This window comes from Pleurodeles waltl, chromosome 9 (assembly GCF_031143425.1).
Source record: "Pleurodeles waltl isolate 20211129_DDA chromosome 9, aPleWal1.hap1.20221129, whole genome shotgun sequence".
NCBI lineage: Eukaryota > Metazoa > Chordata > Amphibia > Caudata > Salamandridae > Pleurodeles > Pleurodeles waltl.
In genome coordinates this window covers 229,514,349-229,535,051 of record NC_090448.1, presented here as the reverse complement: position 1 = coordinate 229,535,051, position 20,703 = coordinate 229,514,349, and the positions used below count along the sequence as shown (strand labels likewise).

At 44.3% G+C, this 20,703-nt stretch overlaps 1 protein-coding gene across 4 annotated transcripts in view; it reads left to right on the top strand.

Moving 5' to 3' along the window:
• Nucleotides 1-20,703, top strand: part of PPM1M (protein phosphatase, Mg2+/Mn2+ dependent 1M) — a 271,057-nt gene that overhangs the window by 167,577 nt on the left and 82,777 nt on the right. For all 4 annotated transcript variants that reach the window (XM_069206604.1, XM_069206603.1, XM_069206602.1 and 1 more), the window contains one exon: nt 4,069-4,153. In XM_069206604.1, the coding sequence (XP_069062705.1) occupies nt 4,069-4,153 (85 nt within the window). The remainder of the gene's footprint in view (nt 1-4,068; nt 4,154-20,703) is intronic.

The window sequence follows — 20,703 nt, the reverse complement described above, 5'->3', positions numbered from 1 at the left end:
AGTGAAATCGAAATGGTTTGAAAAGGGGTGCACTGGTCATAATCATGATCCCTTTACTGTAGTGTACTGAGGTGAACTAACAGTTAGGAGAGTATTGTTGGATCTGTTTTGGAAAGAGAGTCCTGAGTTTGATATAAGGATTTCATAAAGAGGTAGAGAGACAGAATAGAAGTGGAGACCTAGACTTCGTGGACATGAGATGGATATTCTGTTAAGTTTGTTTTAAGCTATATGTTTGTTGACAGGCAATTATGTGGATATTGTTCTTCATGATGTTCATTTACTAACATGATTGGGTATGATCTTGTTATATTACTGTGAGCACGAGCTGGTTATGGGAGCGCAAGTTTAGTCGGTTCATGAACACGCTCGTGCAAGTTAAAAGGAATGTAGTTTTTTGAAGAAGGAGGAGCGGTTAACGAGGGAGACGGCACCGCTCGAGTGGGTCGATTAAACAGCGTGTTAAACAAACAAACCAGGGATCATTGTGGTATTTACTACATTAATTTGGCGACGATGACCATAATCAAATTTTGAGGTAAGTTTTAAAGAAACTTTTGGAGGTGGGACTAACACTAAGAAAAGAGAAGTGCATTTTCTTGACTAAAGAGATTGAATATTTAGGACATACCATTTCTCGCGAAGGAGCTAAACCAAAAAAAGATTTGTTGGAGGCCATCAAACTTGCTCCATCACCAAAGAACAAAGATGAGTTGAGGTCCTTTATGGGTCTCGTTGGATACTACTCTAAATTTGTTCAGAATTTTGCTGATAAAACAGAGGGGTTGAGAATGTTGTTGCACAAAGGTTGTAATTTTGTGTGGTCAGAAGTGCAGCAAGAGTGTTTTGATAATATAAAGCAAGAGGTGTGTGCTGCAAAGATTTTAGTACCCTTTGAAACTTCTTCTCCCACTATACTGACGGTGGATGCTAGTGTGTCTGGTATAGGTGCTGTCCTGTCTCAAGTTCACCACGGTGCAGAGAGGACGGTAGCTTTTGCTTCACGCTCTCTCACTGAGAGTGAGAGGAATTACTCGGTGATTGAGCGGGAGGCGTTAGCAGCTGCATGGGCTGTAGAGTATTTTAGAACATTTTTGTGGGGCATTTCTTTCAAGTTGAGAACTGACCACAAACCTTTAGTCAAGGTGTTATTAGCAGGTGGTGCCGGTAAGGGTTCTGCAAGGTTAGCCAGGTTGGCAGCTCACTTGCAGGAGTATGTATACAATGTGGAATACATACAGGGATGGAGGAACATACAGGCTGATGCTCTCTCACGGATGGCTGTGGATTGGAAGTTGGTTGACAGGGAGGCACAACTATTGACGGGAGAAGAAGGAGCAGTGGCTTTGGTGGAAGACGTGGTGCAACATGGTGTGGCGGCTTTCTCTAAAGAAGAGTGGTTGCAAGGTTTGAGGGATGACTCAGTACTACAGTACGTGAGTAAAATGATTGTTGAGGGAGGAAGGAGAGAGAGTGCTGTGGCAGTGTCGGTAAGGCCCTACATCAAGGTTTTTGGATGAGTTGTCGTTGGGGGACAGAGGTGTAATAATGAGGGGTGACAGATTTGTACCTCCGGAAAAGTTGCGAAGAAAAATCATACATTTGGCACATGAAGGGCATTTGGGACAAACATTGACTCAGAGAAGAGTTAAGGAAAACTTTTGGTGGCCGGGGGTCGATTTGCAAACTGCTCAATGGGTGGAAGAGTGTGTTCAGTGTAAGGAGAGTGAAAAAAGGCTGAAGCTGGGAAAACAATCTTGGATGGGGCATATTGAAGATCCAGGTGAAGCTTGGCACACTGTTTGTATGGACTTTATTGGACCACTGCCTGGAGTGGGTCACGATAAAAAATTTGCTTTAGTCCTGGTGGACGTGTCTTCTAAGTGGATGGAGGTTGAATTTATGAGGGAAGTGTCGACAAAAAGTACTATTTCTGTATTAAAGGTCCTGTTTCAAAGGGAAGGTTGTCCCCACACACTCATTACCAACAATGGTACACAGTTGACCTCCCTGGAGATGAAGGAGTTTCTGTTAACCCATGGTATCACTCATAGGTGTACTGCACTTGACAATCCTCAAGCCAATGGTATTGTGGAGCGTATGAATAGTATGGTCAAGGGTACAATTCAGTTGGCTCTGCAGGGAAACCAAAATGTTGGTTCTGTTGTGCAGGAGGCGATCTGGGCTCATCGTACCACGCAGATGAGAGATAAGGAAATACGCCATTTGAGTTCATGAGAGGGCGTAAGGCCAGATCAAAGTTAGTGCCTGGTTGGTTGGAGGGTGATCGGATAAAACTAAGAAATCAAGTGGAGATGCCACGGACAGGCGGTTATTCCGATATACAAGTTGGCAATTGGGTGAAAGTCAAGGATGGACGTGTGGGGGCAGGTTGGACAAAGTTTCGCGGCCCTTTTGAAGTTAAACATGTAGGGAATTTTATGTGGTTTTGGCCAATGACACTAAATGGAACAAAAGGAGGGTGGCCTTGGGTGAGAAGGGCGGTGGAAGTGCAGGAAACCTAAAAATTACTGAAGAATGCAGTGGGTTTATGCTATCTGAGGGAGGTGTGGAGAGACCGGGTGCTGACACTTTGCATGAGAATGGGGTAGAGGTTTTGGAGGGACAAACGGGAGTGGAGAAAGAAGGAGATAAGATAGAATTCAGAAGTGGTAGTAGAGTGAGAAGACCACCTGCTTATCTGAATGATTATGGGTTTATGCTATCTGAGGGAGGTGTGGAGAGACCGGGTGCTGACACTTTGCATGAGAATGCGGTAGAGGTTTTGGAGGGACAAACGGGTATGGAGAAAGAAGGAGATAAGATAGAATTCAGAAGTGGTAGTAGAGTGAAAAGACCACCTGCTTATCTGAATGACTATGTGAGAGATGATGTAAGAAAATAAAATGAAATCTAATTACCTTTAAAAAAAAAAAATGATGAATGAAGAAATAGTAATGGAAATTTTCCTGGAAATTTATTTCTCTTAGCTTGTGTCGAGTTATCGATTAATTTTTATGCTTTTCGCTTAACTTGAACAGTTTATCATTTTTTTATAGTATATGGTTATTATTGTCGTATCCTTGTTAAAGAAAAAAAAAGTAAAAAAAAAAAATGTGTGATGACGGAGGGGGATGTGTTATATTACTGTGAGCACGAGCGGGTTATGGGAGCGCGAGCGTTTAGTCGGTTCCCGAACGCACTCGTGCGAGTTAAAAGGAACGTAGTTTTTTGAAGAAGGATGAGCGGTTAGCGAGGGAGACGGCACCGCTCGAGTGGGTCGATTAAACAGCGTGTTAAACAAACAAACCATGGGTCATTGTGGTATTTACTACAGATCTGTTTTGCTATTGCCTTATTCTCTTATAATATAAAAAGGAGCCAAGTGATATGATCATACAACCGTTAGTAAAATGGTGAGATATCTGTAGCATGGTAACTGAAAGGATTAGTATATACTCTGTTATTGCAGTGCCAAAACATGCTTCAATTAAAATATATCATGGCCTCTGTGACTTTTCAAAAGTAGTTTTCTCCCTTTAAACTGCCCTGGGATTCAATACATTTCTCCAAAGGCACTTAAATATAGAAACTGAAGTAATTGGAGACTGCTGCTTTTGAGGAGTGGCAGTTGTCAACTTAATCTGCTGAACAGTGTTTTGGGTCTGTGGGTTACAGCCAATTTAAAATTATGTTTCCCATTAAGTGCTTGTCTTGGTGAAAAGGGATGCTAGAAGATTAATAGCATTTAATAGGGGAGTGATAAAAAATAAGATTTTAGGATGTAGAAGTAAATGTACATATATGTGATTGGCAATTAAATAAACCAATGGAATCTGTGCTACCTGAAATAAACATTGTAGCTATAAATATTTCTGACTAACAAAAACTACAAAACAAATCAGAGAAATGATAAAGCAACTGACCTATGTGGTAAGACAATGCTCACCGAATTCTCAGCAGCATGAAAGGAAGGTCCTTAAATTGAGTGGTTACTGCCGTTACATGTGCTAATCTTGCATCCTTCTTAGACAACTCAACATTCTTCTCTTGAATGTCCCCCTGCAGAGCCCTTTTGATCCAGAAGCAGAGCCTCCTGCAACTGAGCACAGAATTTACACCAGAGCTGGAAAGGAAGAGAATCCAGCACCTGGTATGTGCCCAATAAATGTTTTATTCCACATGTAGCAATAGTGTATAAGTTGTACTTGTTCATTCCATAAACAGTCTTCCCCCAGGCAGTGATTTTAGTTTCAATTTTAAATCCATAGCTAGCCTTTAAATTCATTTGAATCAAGAGATATACCATAAATTACCAAACTCCTGTAAAATACTAATCTTGCTTAAAACATCATTAAAATGTACAATAGCTTAATGTTCCAACATGTAATTGCGCCATGCCTTGATAAATAGTAAAAATGTCACCTCCTCTGTTGATTCTTCCTTAAGGTTCTTCAGCGTCCACTGTAGATGTGACTTGGGATTTTCCGAGTTCGTCTTTGCTCAGAAAGCGTCCATTGTCAACACATTATTGGATGCCCCTTGAGCACTATTACGCCTCGATTCCCGGTTTCTCAACAATTAGATTAGATTTTTTTTTAATCTCTTGCAGAGTTTGATAACATAGTAACAACATTGTCACTAATTAACTTGCATTCATGAAGACTAATAGCTTCAATTAGTCCTTTTCATCATATCTGTAATACGTGGTAGTAAATGTCAGATAACATTTATTATGCATTTAAATAATAAGTGTAAAGAGCTTAATATTGCACTTAATGCAACCTATCCAGTTTCTCTTAAGGCCCAACCTTAGCCAATCAGGCACAGAGGCTCTGTGCTCCCTTTCCCTAAATGTTTCTATAGCTCAAATTTTTATGCATGTCTAATGAAAGGGAAATCCTATATAGTTCTGCTCTGAATAAACTTCTGTACTCAAATAAGACATTAAGGTGGTCATTATGACATTGGCAGTGACTGTTAAAGTGGCAGTAATACCGCCAACAGGCTGGCGGTAATTACTGCCAAATTATGACCATGGCTGTGATAACTCCATAGTCAGCCAATGTACCACCCATCCGCCAGGGCGTTAACACCACTGACCACACTGGTAGCCATCAACAGCCAGGCAGAAGACAAGGTACCGCCCACCATATTATGACAGTGCAAACCGCCACGATTTCCGGGGTGGTACAAACGCCATCAAAAGCCTGGCAGACACACATCACAGAAGACCAAAGACTCACCAACAGAGATACAGAGAAGACAAATGCCGCCATTGAACCGGAACTGCAAGTCTTCCCAATGCTTTTCTACGCCATGCTCCACCTGGAACACCAATGCCAACGAAGACGACAATAGTGAGTACAGCGGCCTGGCACACAAGGGAGGGAGGAAAAGGAGAGTGACACGCACGACACACACCGGACAAACACACACCATACACACAACCAGCTGCAGACGTAAACCAATGGCGCATGGTGTAATAATACAAGGGCTACAGTTCAGCAGTACTGACATTGTAATAGCAAGGCAACACCAACCATATGAACCAATTTTAGAACAAAGATACATGAACAATTGTCCAGAAGGGGCCAATGCCCAGTCCAAAGTACATAAGGCCCACATGACCACAGAGCACAGTCCAAGCCCCAACTTGATCCTGACGAACTCCGCACAAAGCTGTGCAGGGGCAACATCTCGGAAGTGGACAGGCACCTCAGGGGGAATAGGGGTGGGGGGCACCTCAGCTGAAGTCTGGAACTTGCCCACTGCTCCTGGAGGTGGCTCCATGCCCATTTCCCAATGCTGGGGAGTGCAATGTCTCAGTCTCTGGGGTGGGGAAACTTGCCCACTGTTTCTGGAGGGGCTCCATGCCCATTTCCCAATGCTGCGCAGTGCAAGGTCACAGTCTCTGAGGTGGGGAACTTGCCCACTGTATTTGGAGGGGGCTCCATGTAGAACAGTCCCTGGAGGGTGGCTTACATGCCCTCTGCTGGAGGTGAGAGCTGCATTGTCTCTGCTGGCGGAGGTGTCTCCTGAGAATCCTCTGCTCGAGGTGAGGGCTGCTGTGACCCAGCTGAAGGTGAGGGCTTCTTGCCTTTCATTGGTGGTTGAGTGGGAACCTCTTCTGTCATTGGTAGTTGGGTAGGAACCTTTTCTGACATTGGTGGTTGAGTGGGAACCTTTTCTGACATTGGTGGTGGAGTGGGATCCTTCACTGTCTTGCCTCTATGACTAGGAGGTTCCTCCACTGTCCCCGTGGACTGTTTGGCAGAGGTGCTGGGCTGGGTCATTGGGACCCTACTCTTACGGGTGGGGTGGGGGGAGAGGGGAGGAAGAGGCTAAGTTGGGCAAGGAAAAGCTTCTTAGGGATGGTGCGGTGGGATGACGGAGGAGGGAGGGGAGTGGAGGTTGAGAGAGTGGTTGTTGGGCGAGAATGTATGCTGGACTTGGGTGCAAGTGCATGGGCAGTGTGCTGATGTGAGGTTTGATTGCTGTTGGGTGTCTGAGTGTCTGCATTTGTGTCCTTTAGGAAGGGGTGACAGACAGGGTGGGAGAGGACACAGGGGACCCATGGATGGATGTTGTGGAGGTGCCTGCTAGTGAGGTGTGTGTGCTACTTGGTGTGGTGATGCTGGTGGTGGCTGTTGAAGCAGTGCATGCAGGTGTGAGTGTTTACGTGACTGTGAGGGAGGAGGACGACGAAGAGGAGGAGGGGGAGACAGTGGAGGCAGTGGATGTGGACTGTCTGTTGTTTGTGTGAGTGCTTGTGGTCTGAAGTGTGGTGCCTATGTTTGACTGTGTCACTCTTGTGTGATGTCTTGTGTGCATGCTCGTCTGTATGTGTGCATGGGATGGGTTGGGGTTGAGGAGACTGAGACTGGGAAGTGGTAGTTGGTGGGGGGATGGTAGGAACAGGGACAATGGTTGCCATCAGAGAAGAGGCCAGAGCCTGAATCGATCTCTGTTGGGCTGCCAATCCACTGTGGATGCCCTACAGGAATGCATTGCATTGCTGAATCTGGGATGCCAGCCCCTGGATGGCATTCACAATGGTTGACTGTCCTACAGAGATGGATCTCAGGAGGTCAATAGCCTCCTCACTCAGGGCAGCATGGCTCACTGGGGCAGGCCCTGAGGTTCCTGGGGCAAAGGAGATGCCCACCCTCCTGGGTGAGCGGGCACGGACACTCGCTGAGGGGCTACTGGGAGGGTGGTGCTGGTACGGGGTGTGGCGGCTGTACCTGCAGCTGGGGTAGTCAGAGGTGTCCGCCACCACCAGGGAGCTTCTATCGGAGGTGGTATCTGAGTCAGTGTTGTCACCTCCTGTCTCTGCCGTGGTGCTCCCCTCGCTCTCTGTCCCACTAGTTCCCTTGGCGTCGGTGGACTCTGCCTCCTGGGTCCTGTGGGATGCAGCTCCCTCTGTCGCCGGTGCCCGCTCCTCTGCCAGATAATGCTATTGTACACATGGACAAGATGACAGAAGGAGAAAGGGAGGGGAGGGAGAGAAAGGGAGCACTGGGTCAATTACAGCACCAACACCACAGTGGGCATACACAGCACTGTCACACACATGGGTCAGGATTAAGCACTATGCATTGCACTGGCATTGATTCGGCTAGATGGCACAGCAAGATGAGGGCCAAACACTGCCATTTGCACACCTCCTGGGACCTACAAATCCCTGACTGACATGGAATGCAAACGAGCTAGGTTACCTGCATTTGCCATACACCTGTTACCCTTGAGCTGGATCACACTGCAATGTCTGTCCTGGCATTAAGGGGCACCCACTAACTCACAACCACCACCCGGATACCATGCCACCTACCAATTATTGTAGTAATGCCCACTGTACTCACCCCCTTGTGGCTGCTGTGATGCCCTCAAGCACCCATCCAGCTCTGGGTAGGTCACCACCAGCATGTGGACCATCGAGGGGGTCAGGTTCCGACAGGCACTCCTTCCTCATTGGGAGGCCATCCCCAGCTGGGCCTCTGCAGTCTTCTGTGCCCAGTGTCTCTGGTCCTCCCACTGTTTCCTGCAGTGGGTGCTCCGCCTGCTGTAGACCCCCAGGGTCGCATGTCCTTGGTGATGGCACACCACAGTCCCTTCTTTTGATGGGCGCTGACTTGCAGTGGTAATACAGACAGGAGAACAGCATTACACATACAATCCAGCCTGTCACACATTTGGCCCCCAAATCCCGTTTCCAAATCCGTTGGCACACACATCCCCCGGCGCACACCATGTACACTACCACCAGACATACTACCCCACATATGACACAATGCCTGCACATTCATCTCCATGCAACCCTCCCACATGCATCGTGCCCAAGGTGTACTCACCTGTTGTTCTGGAGGCCCATACAGCTGTCCATACTGGGGCAGGACCCCATCCACCAAGCGTTCCAACTCCATCGAAGTGAAGGCAGGGGCCCTTTCCCCGGTCACACGGGCCATGGTAGGCTCCAAGCACAGCTCACAGCAGCACACGCAGTGTAGGTGTTGTCCTGTGGAAAATCGGGAATCAAGTGAGGTTATAGATAGAAAATGGCAGTCACGTCTGTGGCGGTATACACCGTCACTGCCGATGCTGATCCCCATTGGCCACTGTACTCCATAGAGCTCCGTATTAGCCAATGAGGAAATGCACGGCGGTGCAAGACTGCCTTCCGCCACGACGCCCGACATGGGCGGAGTTAACTCACTTCCACCTGTCCCTACATACAGGACAGGCGGTCGCCATTTCATGGTGGTGGACTACATACAGATCTTCCATGACTGCGTCATTTATGAAAATTGCACATACATTGCCATTCCCACTATCCCGTCACATTAATGCTGCATGCTCACTGAGGTGGTGGTTCCATTGTTAAAATTGTGACAGCCTACTCACTCTTGTGTCCCTTAGAAACCTACCACTGCGGATGAATAGGAGGAGGAGACAAACCCCTGTGTACAGACTCCTTATGGACTTGGCTACACTGGAGGACAGGCACATTATACTCGCCTATAGACTGGACAGGGCCATAATCACAGAGCTGTGTGCCCAATAAGAGCCTGACCTGATATCAGCCATCTGTCATCCCACTGGGATCCCCCCTCTTGTGCATGTTCTATCAGTGCTCCATTTCCTGGCAACTGGTTCCTTCCAAGTGACGGTGGGCTTGGCAGCAGGAATGCCACAGCCAATGTTCTAAATCGTGCTGGCAAGGGTATTGTCTGCCTTGGTGAAACACATGTGCAGCTACATTTCTTTCCCCCAGGTGGAAGATTTGGCCACTGTGAAAGTGGGATTCTATGCAATGGAACATATTCCCAATATCATTGGGGCTATTGATGGTACACATATTGCGTTTGTCGTCGTCCCCCTGCCAGAATGAACAGGTGTTCAGGAATTGGAAGAGTTTCCACTCACTCAATGTGCAAATAGTGTGCCTGGCGGACCAGTACATCTCCCACGTTACTGCCAAGTATCCTGGGTCGGTGCATGACACCCTCGTTCTGAGGAATAGCAGCATCCCAAATGTGATAGCCCAATTACAGAGGCACAGGGTGTGGCTAATAGGTGAGCCAGAGTCCCCATCCACTGTATGTCAGTGTATGCCTTCAAGTGTTATCCCCATAGCATTGTGTAAGGCTAAATTGTGCCCCTCAGTACTTGCAGGTGACTCTGGCTACCCAAACCTATCGTGGCTCCTGACCCCTGTGAGGAATGCCAGGACAGGGGCTGAGAACCTTTATAATGATGCACATGGGCGAACCAGGAGAATAATCGAGAGGACCTTCATCTGACAGGTGGATCCCTGTGCTACTCACCAGAGAAGGTCTGCCAGATAGTAGTGGCATGCTGCATGTTGCACAGCCTGGCCCTCAGACGACATGTGCCTTTTCTGCAGGAGGAGGGGACTGGAGGTGACCCTGTGGCAGCAGTGGACCCTGAGGACAGTGAGGATGAGGAGGCAGAGGATGAGGACAACAGAACGTCAGTTATTCGACAATACTTCAAATGACATACAGGTGAGACAGTGGAACTGACCATTACTCTGACTATTGATGTTTTCTGCGTGGCTGTATCATGAAGGCATTCACTTCCTTTGCATCTCGACTTACTATCACCTATGGCTTGTCATTTTACAGATGTTGGTGATATGACAAATGTGTTCTGATGTGTTTACTGCAGACAGCTACAGGTCATTATTTTTATGCTATCACAGTGTTTAGATCATTTGCACTAGATGTGACTGTTCCCATAAATGCACATTTTCAACACATAAAACTGTGTCACTCAAGTTGTGTTCAAGGGTGTTTATTGTAGAGCAAATAATTGACTGAAAAGTGCAATGGAATGGGTTGGTGGCAGAGGAAAGTCCAGGGTACTGTTCCAGTCTGTTTGTAGCACAGGTCCAGTTTCCAAGGGGCCATAGGAAGGGGAGCAAAGGCGGTTCAAAGTGGACAAGGTGACAGGGCGGGACACAAGGGGGGCAATCAGAAGAGTCTCATTTCCTGGTGGTGGTCTTGGTCTTCGCAAGTGTCTCTGGCTTCTGCCTGGGTCGCAGGAAACATATGCGGGGTGGTTCACCTTCTGCAGGGGGAGGGGTGCTGGTGGCTTGTGGGTCCTGTGGCGGGCCTCCTGACCACTAGCTGCAGCAGAAGTGGAGGGCTGGTCAATTGACTGGCTAGTGGTAGGGGCCTACAGGTGTGCTGTTGATGCCCTCATGATGTTGGCCATGTCTGCCAGCACCCCTGCTATGGAGATCCTGGTGGTGTTGAGAGCCTGCAAGTCCTCCCTGATCGTGTTCCTCCTGCAGCCGCTTGTTCTCCTGCATGTTTTTAAAGATCTGGCCCATCGTGTCCTGACATTGGCTGGGGCACCTGTGGGGATGTAAGTGATGTATTATGCTTCATGTCTGTGACATATTGTACATCCGTATCTTCCCCTCTGTCGTTGTTGTTGCCCTGCCACCTTTGTTTGTGTATGGTGATATATTGTGTGTTTGTTGGTTCTTCATTCTGTGCATGCTTTGTTGATGAGTGTCCATGCAGGGATGGATTGGTATAGCATGCAGGGCTTGGCATTGGGGGGTAGTCATTTGTGTAGGTGCAGTGTGTGGGATGGAGTGGAGTGATGGGAGTGAGGGGGTGAAATGGCATGCAGGTATGGGGTTTGATAAGTAGTAAATGTTGACTCACCAGTGTCCAGTCTTCCAGCAACTCCAGTGACTCCCTCAGGATGCAGTAATATCAAGACTTGCTCCTCCCATGCTGTAAGCTGTGGGGGAGTAGATGGGGGTCCACCGCCAGTCCTCTGTATGACAAGCTGGTGCCTTGCTGCCCCGGAACGTACCTTCCTTCTTAGATCATTGCACCTCTTCCTGATGTCGCTCTTTGTTCTTGGATGCTGTCCCATGGCGTTCACCCTGTCCACGATTCTCCACCATAGCTCCATCTTCCTGGCAATGGATATTTGCTGTACCTGTGCTCCAAACAGCTGTGGCTCTACCCTGACTATTTCCTCCACCATGAAAAGCAATTCCTCATCTGTGAAACGGGGGTGCCTTTGTGGGGACATGGATGTTGTGTTGTGTGTGTGTAAGTGTGTGGGTGTTGGATACTGTGGTTGGGTGTGTGTGTAGTGGGGTGCGTGAGGGATATATGGGTGTATGTGGTGTGTGTGCCTAGTTGTCACAGTTGTCTTGGTGTCAGTCTGGTGGCAATAATTTGTATTCGTAAAGAGTTGATGGTAATGTGGGTCTGTGTTTTATAGTGCTGTGGGTGTGGTGTGTGTATGAGTGTCAGGTGTGTGTTTTTGGTATTTGCCAATGTTGTGTAGTTTAGTATATGGGTGTCCATTGTGAGTGTGCCGGTGTGTACCGCCAACGGTTTACCACCATTGAATTTCCACTGTGGTGATTCGTGGGTCATAATGTGGTGGGCGTTGTTTTGTTGGTGTAACAGTATTGGTGTTGGTACCGCCACTTTTTTGTGTATGTGGCATTATTCTGTTGAATTGGTGTGTGTGAGTCATAATTTGGCAAGCGGATGTCTGCCTCCGTGGTGGTATGTTGGCGGCCGTCACCACGGCGGTAATCGGGATTTACCGCCAATGGCCCTCATTACGACCCTGGCGTTTTTCTGAGCTCGAGGGCCATGGTGGCGGTCTCACCGCCGACAGGCCGGCGGTGAAGACCACCACATTATGATTGTGGCAGGTTGGCCATCTCCGACCTGGCGGTCCAATGAAGACTGCCGGTGGTATTAGGAGTCTGCTTTCCACCAGGGTTTCTGTGTTGGGAGCACCGCCACGAAAACCCTGGCAGAAAGGCTACCATTGACAGCAAGCCCAATACCCCCTTACCTCCCCTACCAGAACAGCACCACCACCTCCCCTACCAGAACAGCACCTCCCTCCCTCCACCCACCTCTTACTATGACACCCATACCCACCTCCTAGTACAGCGCCCCATCTCCGCATACAAGCACCCGCATACATTCATCCACCAACATGGGCATACACGCATTCAGTCTCAAGCATCCATACACGCATTTACTCACATGCATTCATACACGCATTCATTTCAACATTCATACACGCATTCACTTCAACATTCATACACAAATTCACCCATGCATGCATGCGCATTCACATGGCGGTCTTCTGGCGTCCGTGGATTTGGCGGTCTTTGAAAAGACCGTCAAAGTCGTAATGAGGGCCTCAATATTTTTTCATTATACTCCATAGGATCTCTTGGTGCATGTGAAATTACCGTATGCACGAACTGTTGCAGGTAATATACTTGTCTCTAAGAGGCTAGGCCTGGAGCAACCTGTGACTCTCATACCTTTCAGATGTTTGGGTTTTTTTCCATGGCAAAAACACCCTTGAAATCTGAAAAATGCCTTTTCCAGTGCTGCCAGACTTGTGCACATGACCCTCATGTGTAAAACTTTTTTCTCTATTGCTCTGCAAGTTAGTGAGAGAAGAGCCAAAAATGGTAAAGGTTTCTTTGCCAGAAGTGATATCTAGGTAGGGTTATAAACCTTAATCAGCTGTCTGTAACTCACAAACTGCTGATTTGCTGCCACAAACCTGTTACCATGCTTATAGTGCAGAAACCAAAGTACATGGCATTTACCTCTATAAAAAGCCTGTGCAACTAAATTCTTTTTAACAATGACAACTCTTCTGAAGAAGCCACAAGTTGTTTTGCTAACAATGAAGAGAATGTCCGCAGCCTGCAAAGTCTAGCCAGGCTTCACCAGGAGCTACTCTGACAACTACTTCATCATCCATTTATCCACATCATCGTTGTTGAGAATATTTCTGCCTACCTGTTTGATGTGAATGTCTAGGCAAATGCCATCTTCCTTACTGATGCCGCTGACTATGATCCCTTCAACCCACAGGTCCTGCCATGATTATGTAAGCTGACACGTTCTTTTTACTGTTTCTCTGCTTCCACGTCAGTGCATTTGTTATTAAAAATTATACTGATTCCAAAAGTGCAGATCTCTGAGGAACCTTCCTTAAACCAGCAGAAGAAGAGGAAAAAGGCAGTAAAAAAATACTTTTTCAATAAAGCAGTAGGGCCATTTAAACATGTTTTGACTGAAGAAGAAGCAACAAAGACACACTATACCATAGATGCTGCAAGGATTTATCTCTCTTTGAAGAACATCCCTTCTATTCCCACCATTTCTAATTGTGCATGCTTCCTTGTATCTCATTGGCTCTCTTAAACAAATGATGAATGATTTCTTCAGCAGATTTTTGTAACAAGAACCATCAAGCCTATTACAACTGTTAGGGGGAAGTGGATTTCAACTTTTTCTTCCCCCGCTGATCTGCAGAGCCACACCCTACAACAAAAACCTTCAGCCCCTCATAAATTTGTTGTTCATCTTCCCCCGCTACCTCTATTATATGTAAAAGAAAGAGCTGAATGAAGAGAAGACGATGATGAGGATAATGCACAAGGAGAATGCAGTCACCCCTGGACATAAACCAATCTGACAGAACAGGTAAATGGAATAATTAAGTTGCAGATAAAGTCTATACTGACACCAGCCTCCTTGAGAAACAGCCTCTTTAAAAGACTCATCAAAATGCACTATTTGAATGGCAACTTGTTGCCTATTTGATGTTAAGAGCAAACACTAACCTCATATGTCAGGAGCAAATGAAATGGAGTCTGGAGTCTAGAAACTGACTTGATTGCTTAAGAAAGTGCACTTTTGCAGCAACCTCATTCAAAGCTGTAAATGCAGATTATTGAATGAGGCAATAAGCAGCTGTTAAACCATGTTGAACGGTTTCTTCAAATAAAACAATAACATAGACCTAAAGACCCAGCCAGTGTCATTCTAAGTGAAGGTGAATATATCTTCTCAACCATTATTGAGCTTCAATAAATTGAACTAATGCATATTTTCACCACTCAGATAGTGGGCAGTATTAAGAATCGATGGATAGTTGTATAGAACTTTCGTCAGGCCAGAGGTGTAAACCAGAATGTTTTTTTGTTTTTAGATACCTTTCAAAGGGCTTGCTTTCTTTTTAAAGATTGTCAGTTAAACTTTGTATGCAGTAAGAAGCACACGGAAAGAGCCAAATCGTAAACACCCAAGCAGAAAAGATATTTCAACTTGAAATACAGAAAATCGACATGTGGCAGAGGGAAACACCAATACAGAAATATTTTAACTTTTAGCCAGAGTCTATTTGTCTAAATCCTATGAACAAATTCAAAGAACTACCTAGAGATCACACAGCACCATACCAACCTGCAATTATAGGTGCACTCCAGTGACCAGAGCATATGATCAAGGAAGATGTGCATGTCTTACCCAGTGAGTCAAGAGCTCTGGTGTGGGAAGGATTCAGTTGTTGGGCAAGAAGCAATCCTCAAAACGCTTTTGAAGGGGGCGATAGAAATACTACTGAAACCATCAAGAGGCAAGATGTTTTTCCTATTATAAAAGAAATAGGACTGAAAAAGGCTGAACAATTTCTTAATACTTAAAGGCATCCTCCCAGCATGCCATCAGAATGACTGTCTCATCTCCACAGATTTGTGTGACATATTTTTATATTTGTTTCCACCTACAGCATTGTTGATACCTCCCTTTTGTGGTCAGTGACTAACACCATGAATTTGCAGTTCTGGCCTTTCACCTTAAATCAGCACCTCATATTTTCACTATCTAGTAAATATATTGCATCTCTGGCAGCACACCTCTAGCAATGGGGATTGCACATTTCTCCATTTTGTGATGGCTGGCTGTGCAACACCCCATCAGAATTCCTCAAAACAACATCTACAACACTGCAAACTATGCAAAGCTTGGACATCACTCTCATTGTCTACAAACTATTTTTAATTCTAACAAAGACTGTGTATTTTCTGGGAGTACAGATCTGGACAGAGGAGGCCAAAGTCTATTCCTCCAGAGAGACAATACAAACGCTTGGAGTAATAACAGTCTATACAATTTCAAAATGTGTGTGTATTCCACAATTGCAGGGCTCTGCTTGGGTGCATGTCATTGTGCATCCTGGTGATTCCCAAAGCTCTTTGTGACTTTATCAAACAAGAAGTGCAGGATTGCCATTGGCGCGAAGTCTCGGACAGTTGGAATAATGGCATTGAATTGTTTGGACAACACATGTTGAAGTATGGCATGCTAAAGCAGGAAGACCTCAGTTCTTGCTAACCCCGAGGCCTTCCTTACAAGGTAGGACATTGCATATGTTTTACATATAAGCATATAACTCAGGGAAGTCCTATTGGCTAGCAAAGCCTTTCTCAGTAGTATCATAAGTACAGAGATGAGAATCCCATTCAATAAGATGTGTGTACTACATTTGAAAACAGGAATCTTAACCGTTGCAGTACTGGGGACTCGGGCTCAAAATGTCACTGACAACAGAGGACAAATAAACTTGTCATCAGTAGAAACTCAATGACAGACAACTATAGTAGGGCGGGCAATGCGGGGATACTTAAGAATGGAACCTGGGATACTCAAGAATGGAACCTATGTGACACTCTTCTTAATATGAAATATCCACTCTTTATAACCACTTAATGGTACCCCATCCACTTTTCTTCCCATTCCCCCTCACTTCTGGCACCAGCGAGAGAGAGATGGCACTGGTTTAGAAATCACCAAACACTAAGTTCATTCAGACTGTATCCTCATTTGCTAACTAGACATGAGGGACATATGTTGCATCTGAACTTAGCTGACAGTATGGTTAAAAGATCCTATTCATCCTCCTGTATAATTGTAAATAAATATTGTAGGTAGCCAGAACACAGGCTGCAAGAAAATATGTGTCCTTAAATGGAAGAGATTCAATATGGGGCACATTAGAAAATCTTTGATCCAATATCTGTCAGTCTCAAACTTTTTGTCAACTTGTTATGTTTACCTGAATTATGACTGAGTTACTCATCTGCTAGACCCCGTTTGGCGGCTGTTTCTTGACACCATACACATCCAAACTAATCTTCCTGCAGCAAATTATCAGAGTATATGAGAAGTTTGCTAGGAACCTACTACCAGTTGATAAACCTCTCCTGACGTGGCGAGGACTGCTCTCCTATAAATATTGAATTTCACTGTAGTTCTGTGAACATTGAGCCTCCATTTCATACTCATCCACTGTGCTTCTTTACAGTCCACTACACTCTCAGTTTTGGGTTTTCTCAATCTGAGAACAAATCTGAGAGTTTGCAGGGACTAAAATTACCTGGAAACTAATTCACTGGAAGTGCTAGATTCTTCTTCCAAACCACAGGTGATATTGCTTATTTTTGTACAGCAAAACAGTACTTCACACCTTGGATATGAAAAGATGTTAATATTTTATTTTAATAAAATTAACGACTTTAGAAAATCAGATCAGTTGTTCATATCTTTTAAAAATTCTAATAAGGAGCATGCCTTGTCGAAGTAGGACATAGCACCCAGGATAGCCTTGTGCATACATATTTGTCAATCCAACTGGAAGATGCCTGGAGTAATGATCTGGGCACACACATCTAGAGCAGCGATTATTGACCTGTGGTCCAGGGATTACTGGGGTCCACGACTGCTTTGAAAATAAAATAATATTAACAGATTTCTAAAGTGTACATCAATAAAGAAGCAAAGGGTAAAATAAAAAAATGTAAAACGTTTTGTAAATGTGTCAGGAATTTTAAATTGGAGGCTAAAATTTACGTTGATATCCTCAGATTGATTCATGGAAAGAGTGCAAAAACATCAAAAAGAATTGTGTATGGATAATGGATGGCTTCAATTTAATTTAGAAAAGCTAAAATTTGGATTTTTTTAAATATTTGTAGTGAATTAAATAAAACATTTTATAATTTGTGTGTTGATTTTCAATTCAAATAATCGAAATTGCTTACAGCGGATTCCAATAATGACTAAGTGGGGAGTACCCGGATTCCAGTAATGATTCCACATCGGTCCCTGGATTTCAGTAAAGATTAAATGGGGTCCATAGTATTAAAAAAGCTAAGAACCACTGCTATAGAGGCATGACCTCTGCAGCAACTCTCTTTCCAGGCATCTTGTATATTGATATTAGCAAAGCTGTGAAATGGAAAACCAAAGCAAAGTTGTGAGACTGTTGTGGGGTAGATAGAATGTCTGAACCTTTTTAAATGAATAGTCTCATTCCCGCCTGCAGGTATTGTACAAACCGCTATCTTGTCATAATCCAGGCCTTTGACTCAGTGATCACGTGTCAGGATGAAAAGGTTACTTGCCTTTACATAGATTCACAAGTGACCCTCCCTTAAAAGACACTCATTTGCTCCTTCTTCCTTTCACACCTGTTGAAAAATCTGAATCAAGGAAGCATCTGAAAAAAGTCTAGGTCCGAGCCTCTTCTCCTCATTGGCTTGATTTTGGGTCTTACAGTGGGGTGGATAACATGCACTGTAATGTTAAACTTTGTGTTTACTATCACTTCTGTTAAACATTTACTGCTGCTGCTTCCCAGTCTGCTGATAGGGAACAATTCAGGCATGTGAATCTGTAAAAGGCACCAATGGTGGATACCTTTTAGGTATTTTTTTTCTTCTACAGTGACTGTGGTTTTAGTTTGTTAAATTAGTGTAGTGTCATCCATTCGGAGCTATACGGGGTTAAGCTCTTGACACACTTTGGGCTGAAATAATTTCATCATTATTGTTTTGGCAAATCCATGTATAAAGATTAAAAAGAAGGGAGAGTGAATGTATCAATGTACAATCTCTCTAGAGGTCAGGATTCTAACAGAAAGCCAGCTGTCTTTGGTTCAGGCGAACTGTGACCAAGGCTCAGCTCACAGAGCCTGGATCTTACATAATAAGGGCAGTGGTATACATGCAGACTTCAGCTTTCCCACTCATAGCTTATAACTTTACATTAAAATGGTATTGAAAAAATTGAAAAGGCAAAGTGCCAAGGATGCAACAAGCTCCACCGTGCACAATTAGTGGGAGACACCAAAATCAAGGCTTTATGAATTGTTGAGGTTTTGATATGAAAAACTGAAAAACTGTCAGTGTGAGAGGAATGATTTCATTTTCCCCAGGCCTGGCCATAAAGTGTGTAGGCAATACCCTAATATATATGTTGGCAGCATGGTTAGGTATTCCTATGAAATGGTTTCCACTACTATCATCCCTGTTCCAATTTTTAAGTGCAGACCAATGTAACACCTTTCCAGAAGGAGATTTGCTCCCCGCCCATTTACTCGAAAAAGTAGGAAAAAAACAACAGAACTGAAAAAGTGCAGCCCCTTGAGACGTAGTACAGAGAAGTCCGAAGAAAGCCTTGAGAACCAAGATCGGAGCTTACTTCAGAGGATATAATCTACTAGCTCATTACAGATTAAATGTGCATGCAGTGCATAGCACCCTGAAGCAAACTTTGTCACCCACTGTGAGCCAGTGCAGTGTTTTCAACAATGGTGAAATGCAGTCACACCTTTGTGGTTGTGCACTGGAATGTGTTCAGAATATGAAACAAAGCCCAGTCAGATGCACCACACAGTAACTTCCAACAACATACGATCACAAGTGAAAGAAATTAAAGATTGAACTTATCCCGCTGTAGTATGTTTTATATATTTATATATGTATATATATATGTGTGTGTGTGTGTGTGTATATGGTTGTGTATAAATATATATAATTAAAAAAAACTCCATCCGATCACAAGTGAAAGAAATTAAAGACTGAACTTATCCCGCTCTAGTATGTTTTTTGTGTATATATATATATATATATACACACATATGGTTGTGTGTATAAATATATATAATGTAAAAACTAAGATTAAAGCTTAGGTATAGTTAGGAAGACTTATTTCCCTATACAAACCAAGTTTAAGCTAGTCAAACTTTACAAATTCTAAAGTTATAGTAATAACTTTCATTACAATTTATCCACCATCTTTAAATTATAATAAGTAGCGCACCTCGTTCCACACTCTTCAGCTCGCTAATCAGACAACACTAACTATAACTCACCACTCTACCATGCACTAAGGTGTGACAAATAATGTCATTTGAGAAGTTATAAGTGTTGTTATGAATGCAATGATTTCACATGCTATAACTGAAGTAATATCCAAGGGTATAAATAGTGCATGGGGAAGCCATGAGTTATAGTTACTGTAGTGTGGCGAGTGAGGTGACAAGACTGTTAGGAGGGGTGCACCTTTAAGTCATTTGAAGGTGGTGCGTAAATTAGAAATTGTAGTTATGATTATAAATTTACAATATTTAATATTTGAATATTTTAAGTTGGGTTTGAGTAGAACGAATACATAAGGTATTTCTAACTATAAATTATCCTTAACCTTTGCCTTTTTTCATTGTACGTTAATGGTTTCTAATTTTTTAATAAAAATGTGTTTCAAATCGCAGTGTGGAGTGTTGTTGATTGGAATGTCGTAAAGTGGAGCATAGTACAGTACAGTGAAGGAGAGTGTTTCAGTATGAAATGTTGTAGAATGGAATATTGTAGAAAGGAATAGTCTCGAGTGAAGTGACATGGCGTACAGTGGAGTAAAGTTTTACACAGTGGAGTGGCTGTGGGGTCATATTGTGGAGTGGAGCATCGTAGAGTGAAGCAGCATATTGTACAGTGTAGTGGCGTGTTGAACAGTAAAGCTGAAAAGTAAAAGTTTTACTTTTATTTTTAAATATATATTGAGTTTTGCAGACATGGGTTACAGTGCATTCTTTTCTTATTTTCAAAGCACATAATATACCAGTTACAATAGTACGCATTAGACCCAAAAATTCCCCTAGAGCCCTGTTAATTAACCCCTTAAATAAGATCACAGAGTGCCATACCAGGTAGACATGCAAGTGCGTTCCTGCCCTGACATATCTAATGACAGCCACCATCCAACCACCCCTGCCATTAAAGTAATCTACTAGTACATGAGTGCCAGCTCTACCCCAGAGTGCATATTTTACAAGGCCGACTCAATCCATTCGTCAACTAGTGCCCAGATTGAATTGTCCGCCCGCCGGGCACGCCTCCTTCATCGCTCATATAAGCCTTTATCTAGGTTGTACTTAGTTAGGAAGCGTGCTTGCCACTCTGTAAACATGGGGGCCGCTGGCCTAATCCAGCTGGCAGCAATGCACATACGAGCCATAGCCATGGCCACAAAGATC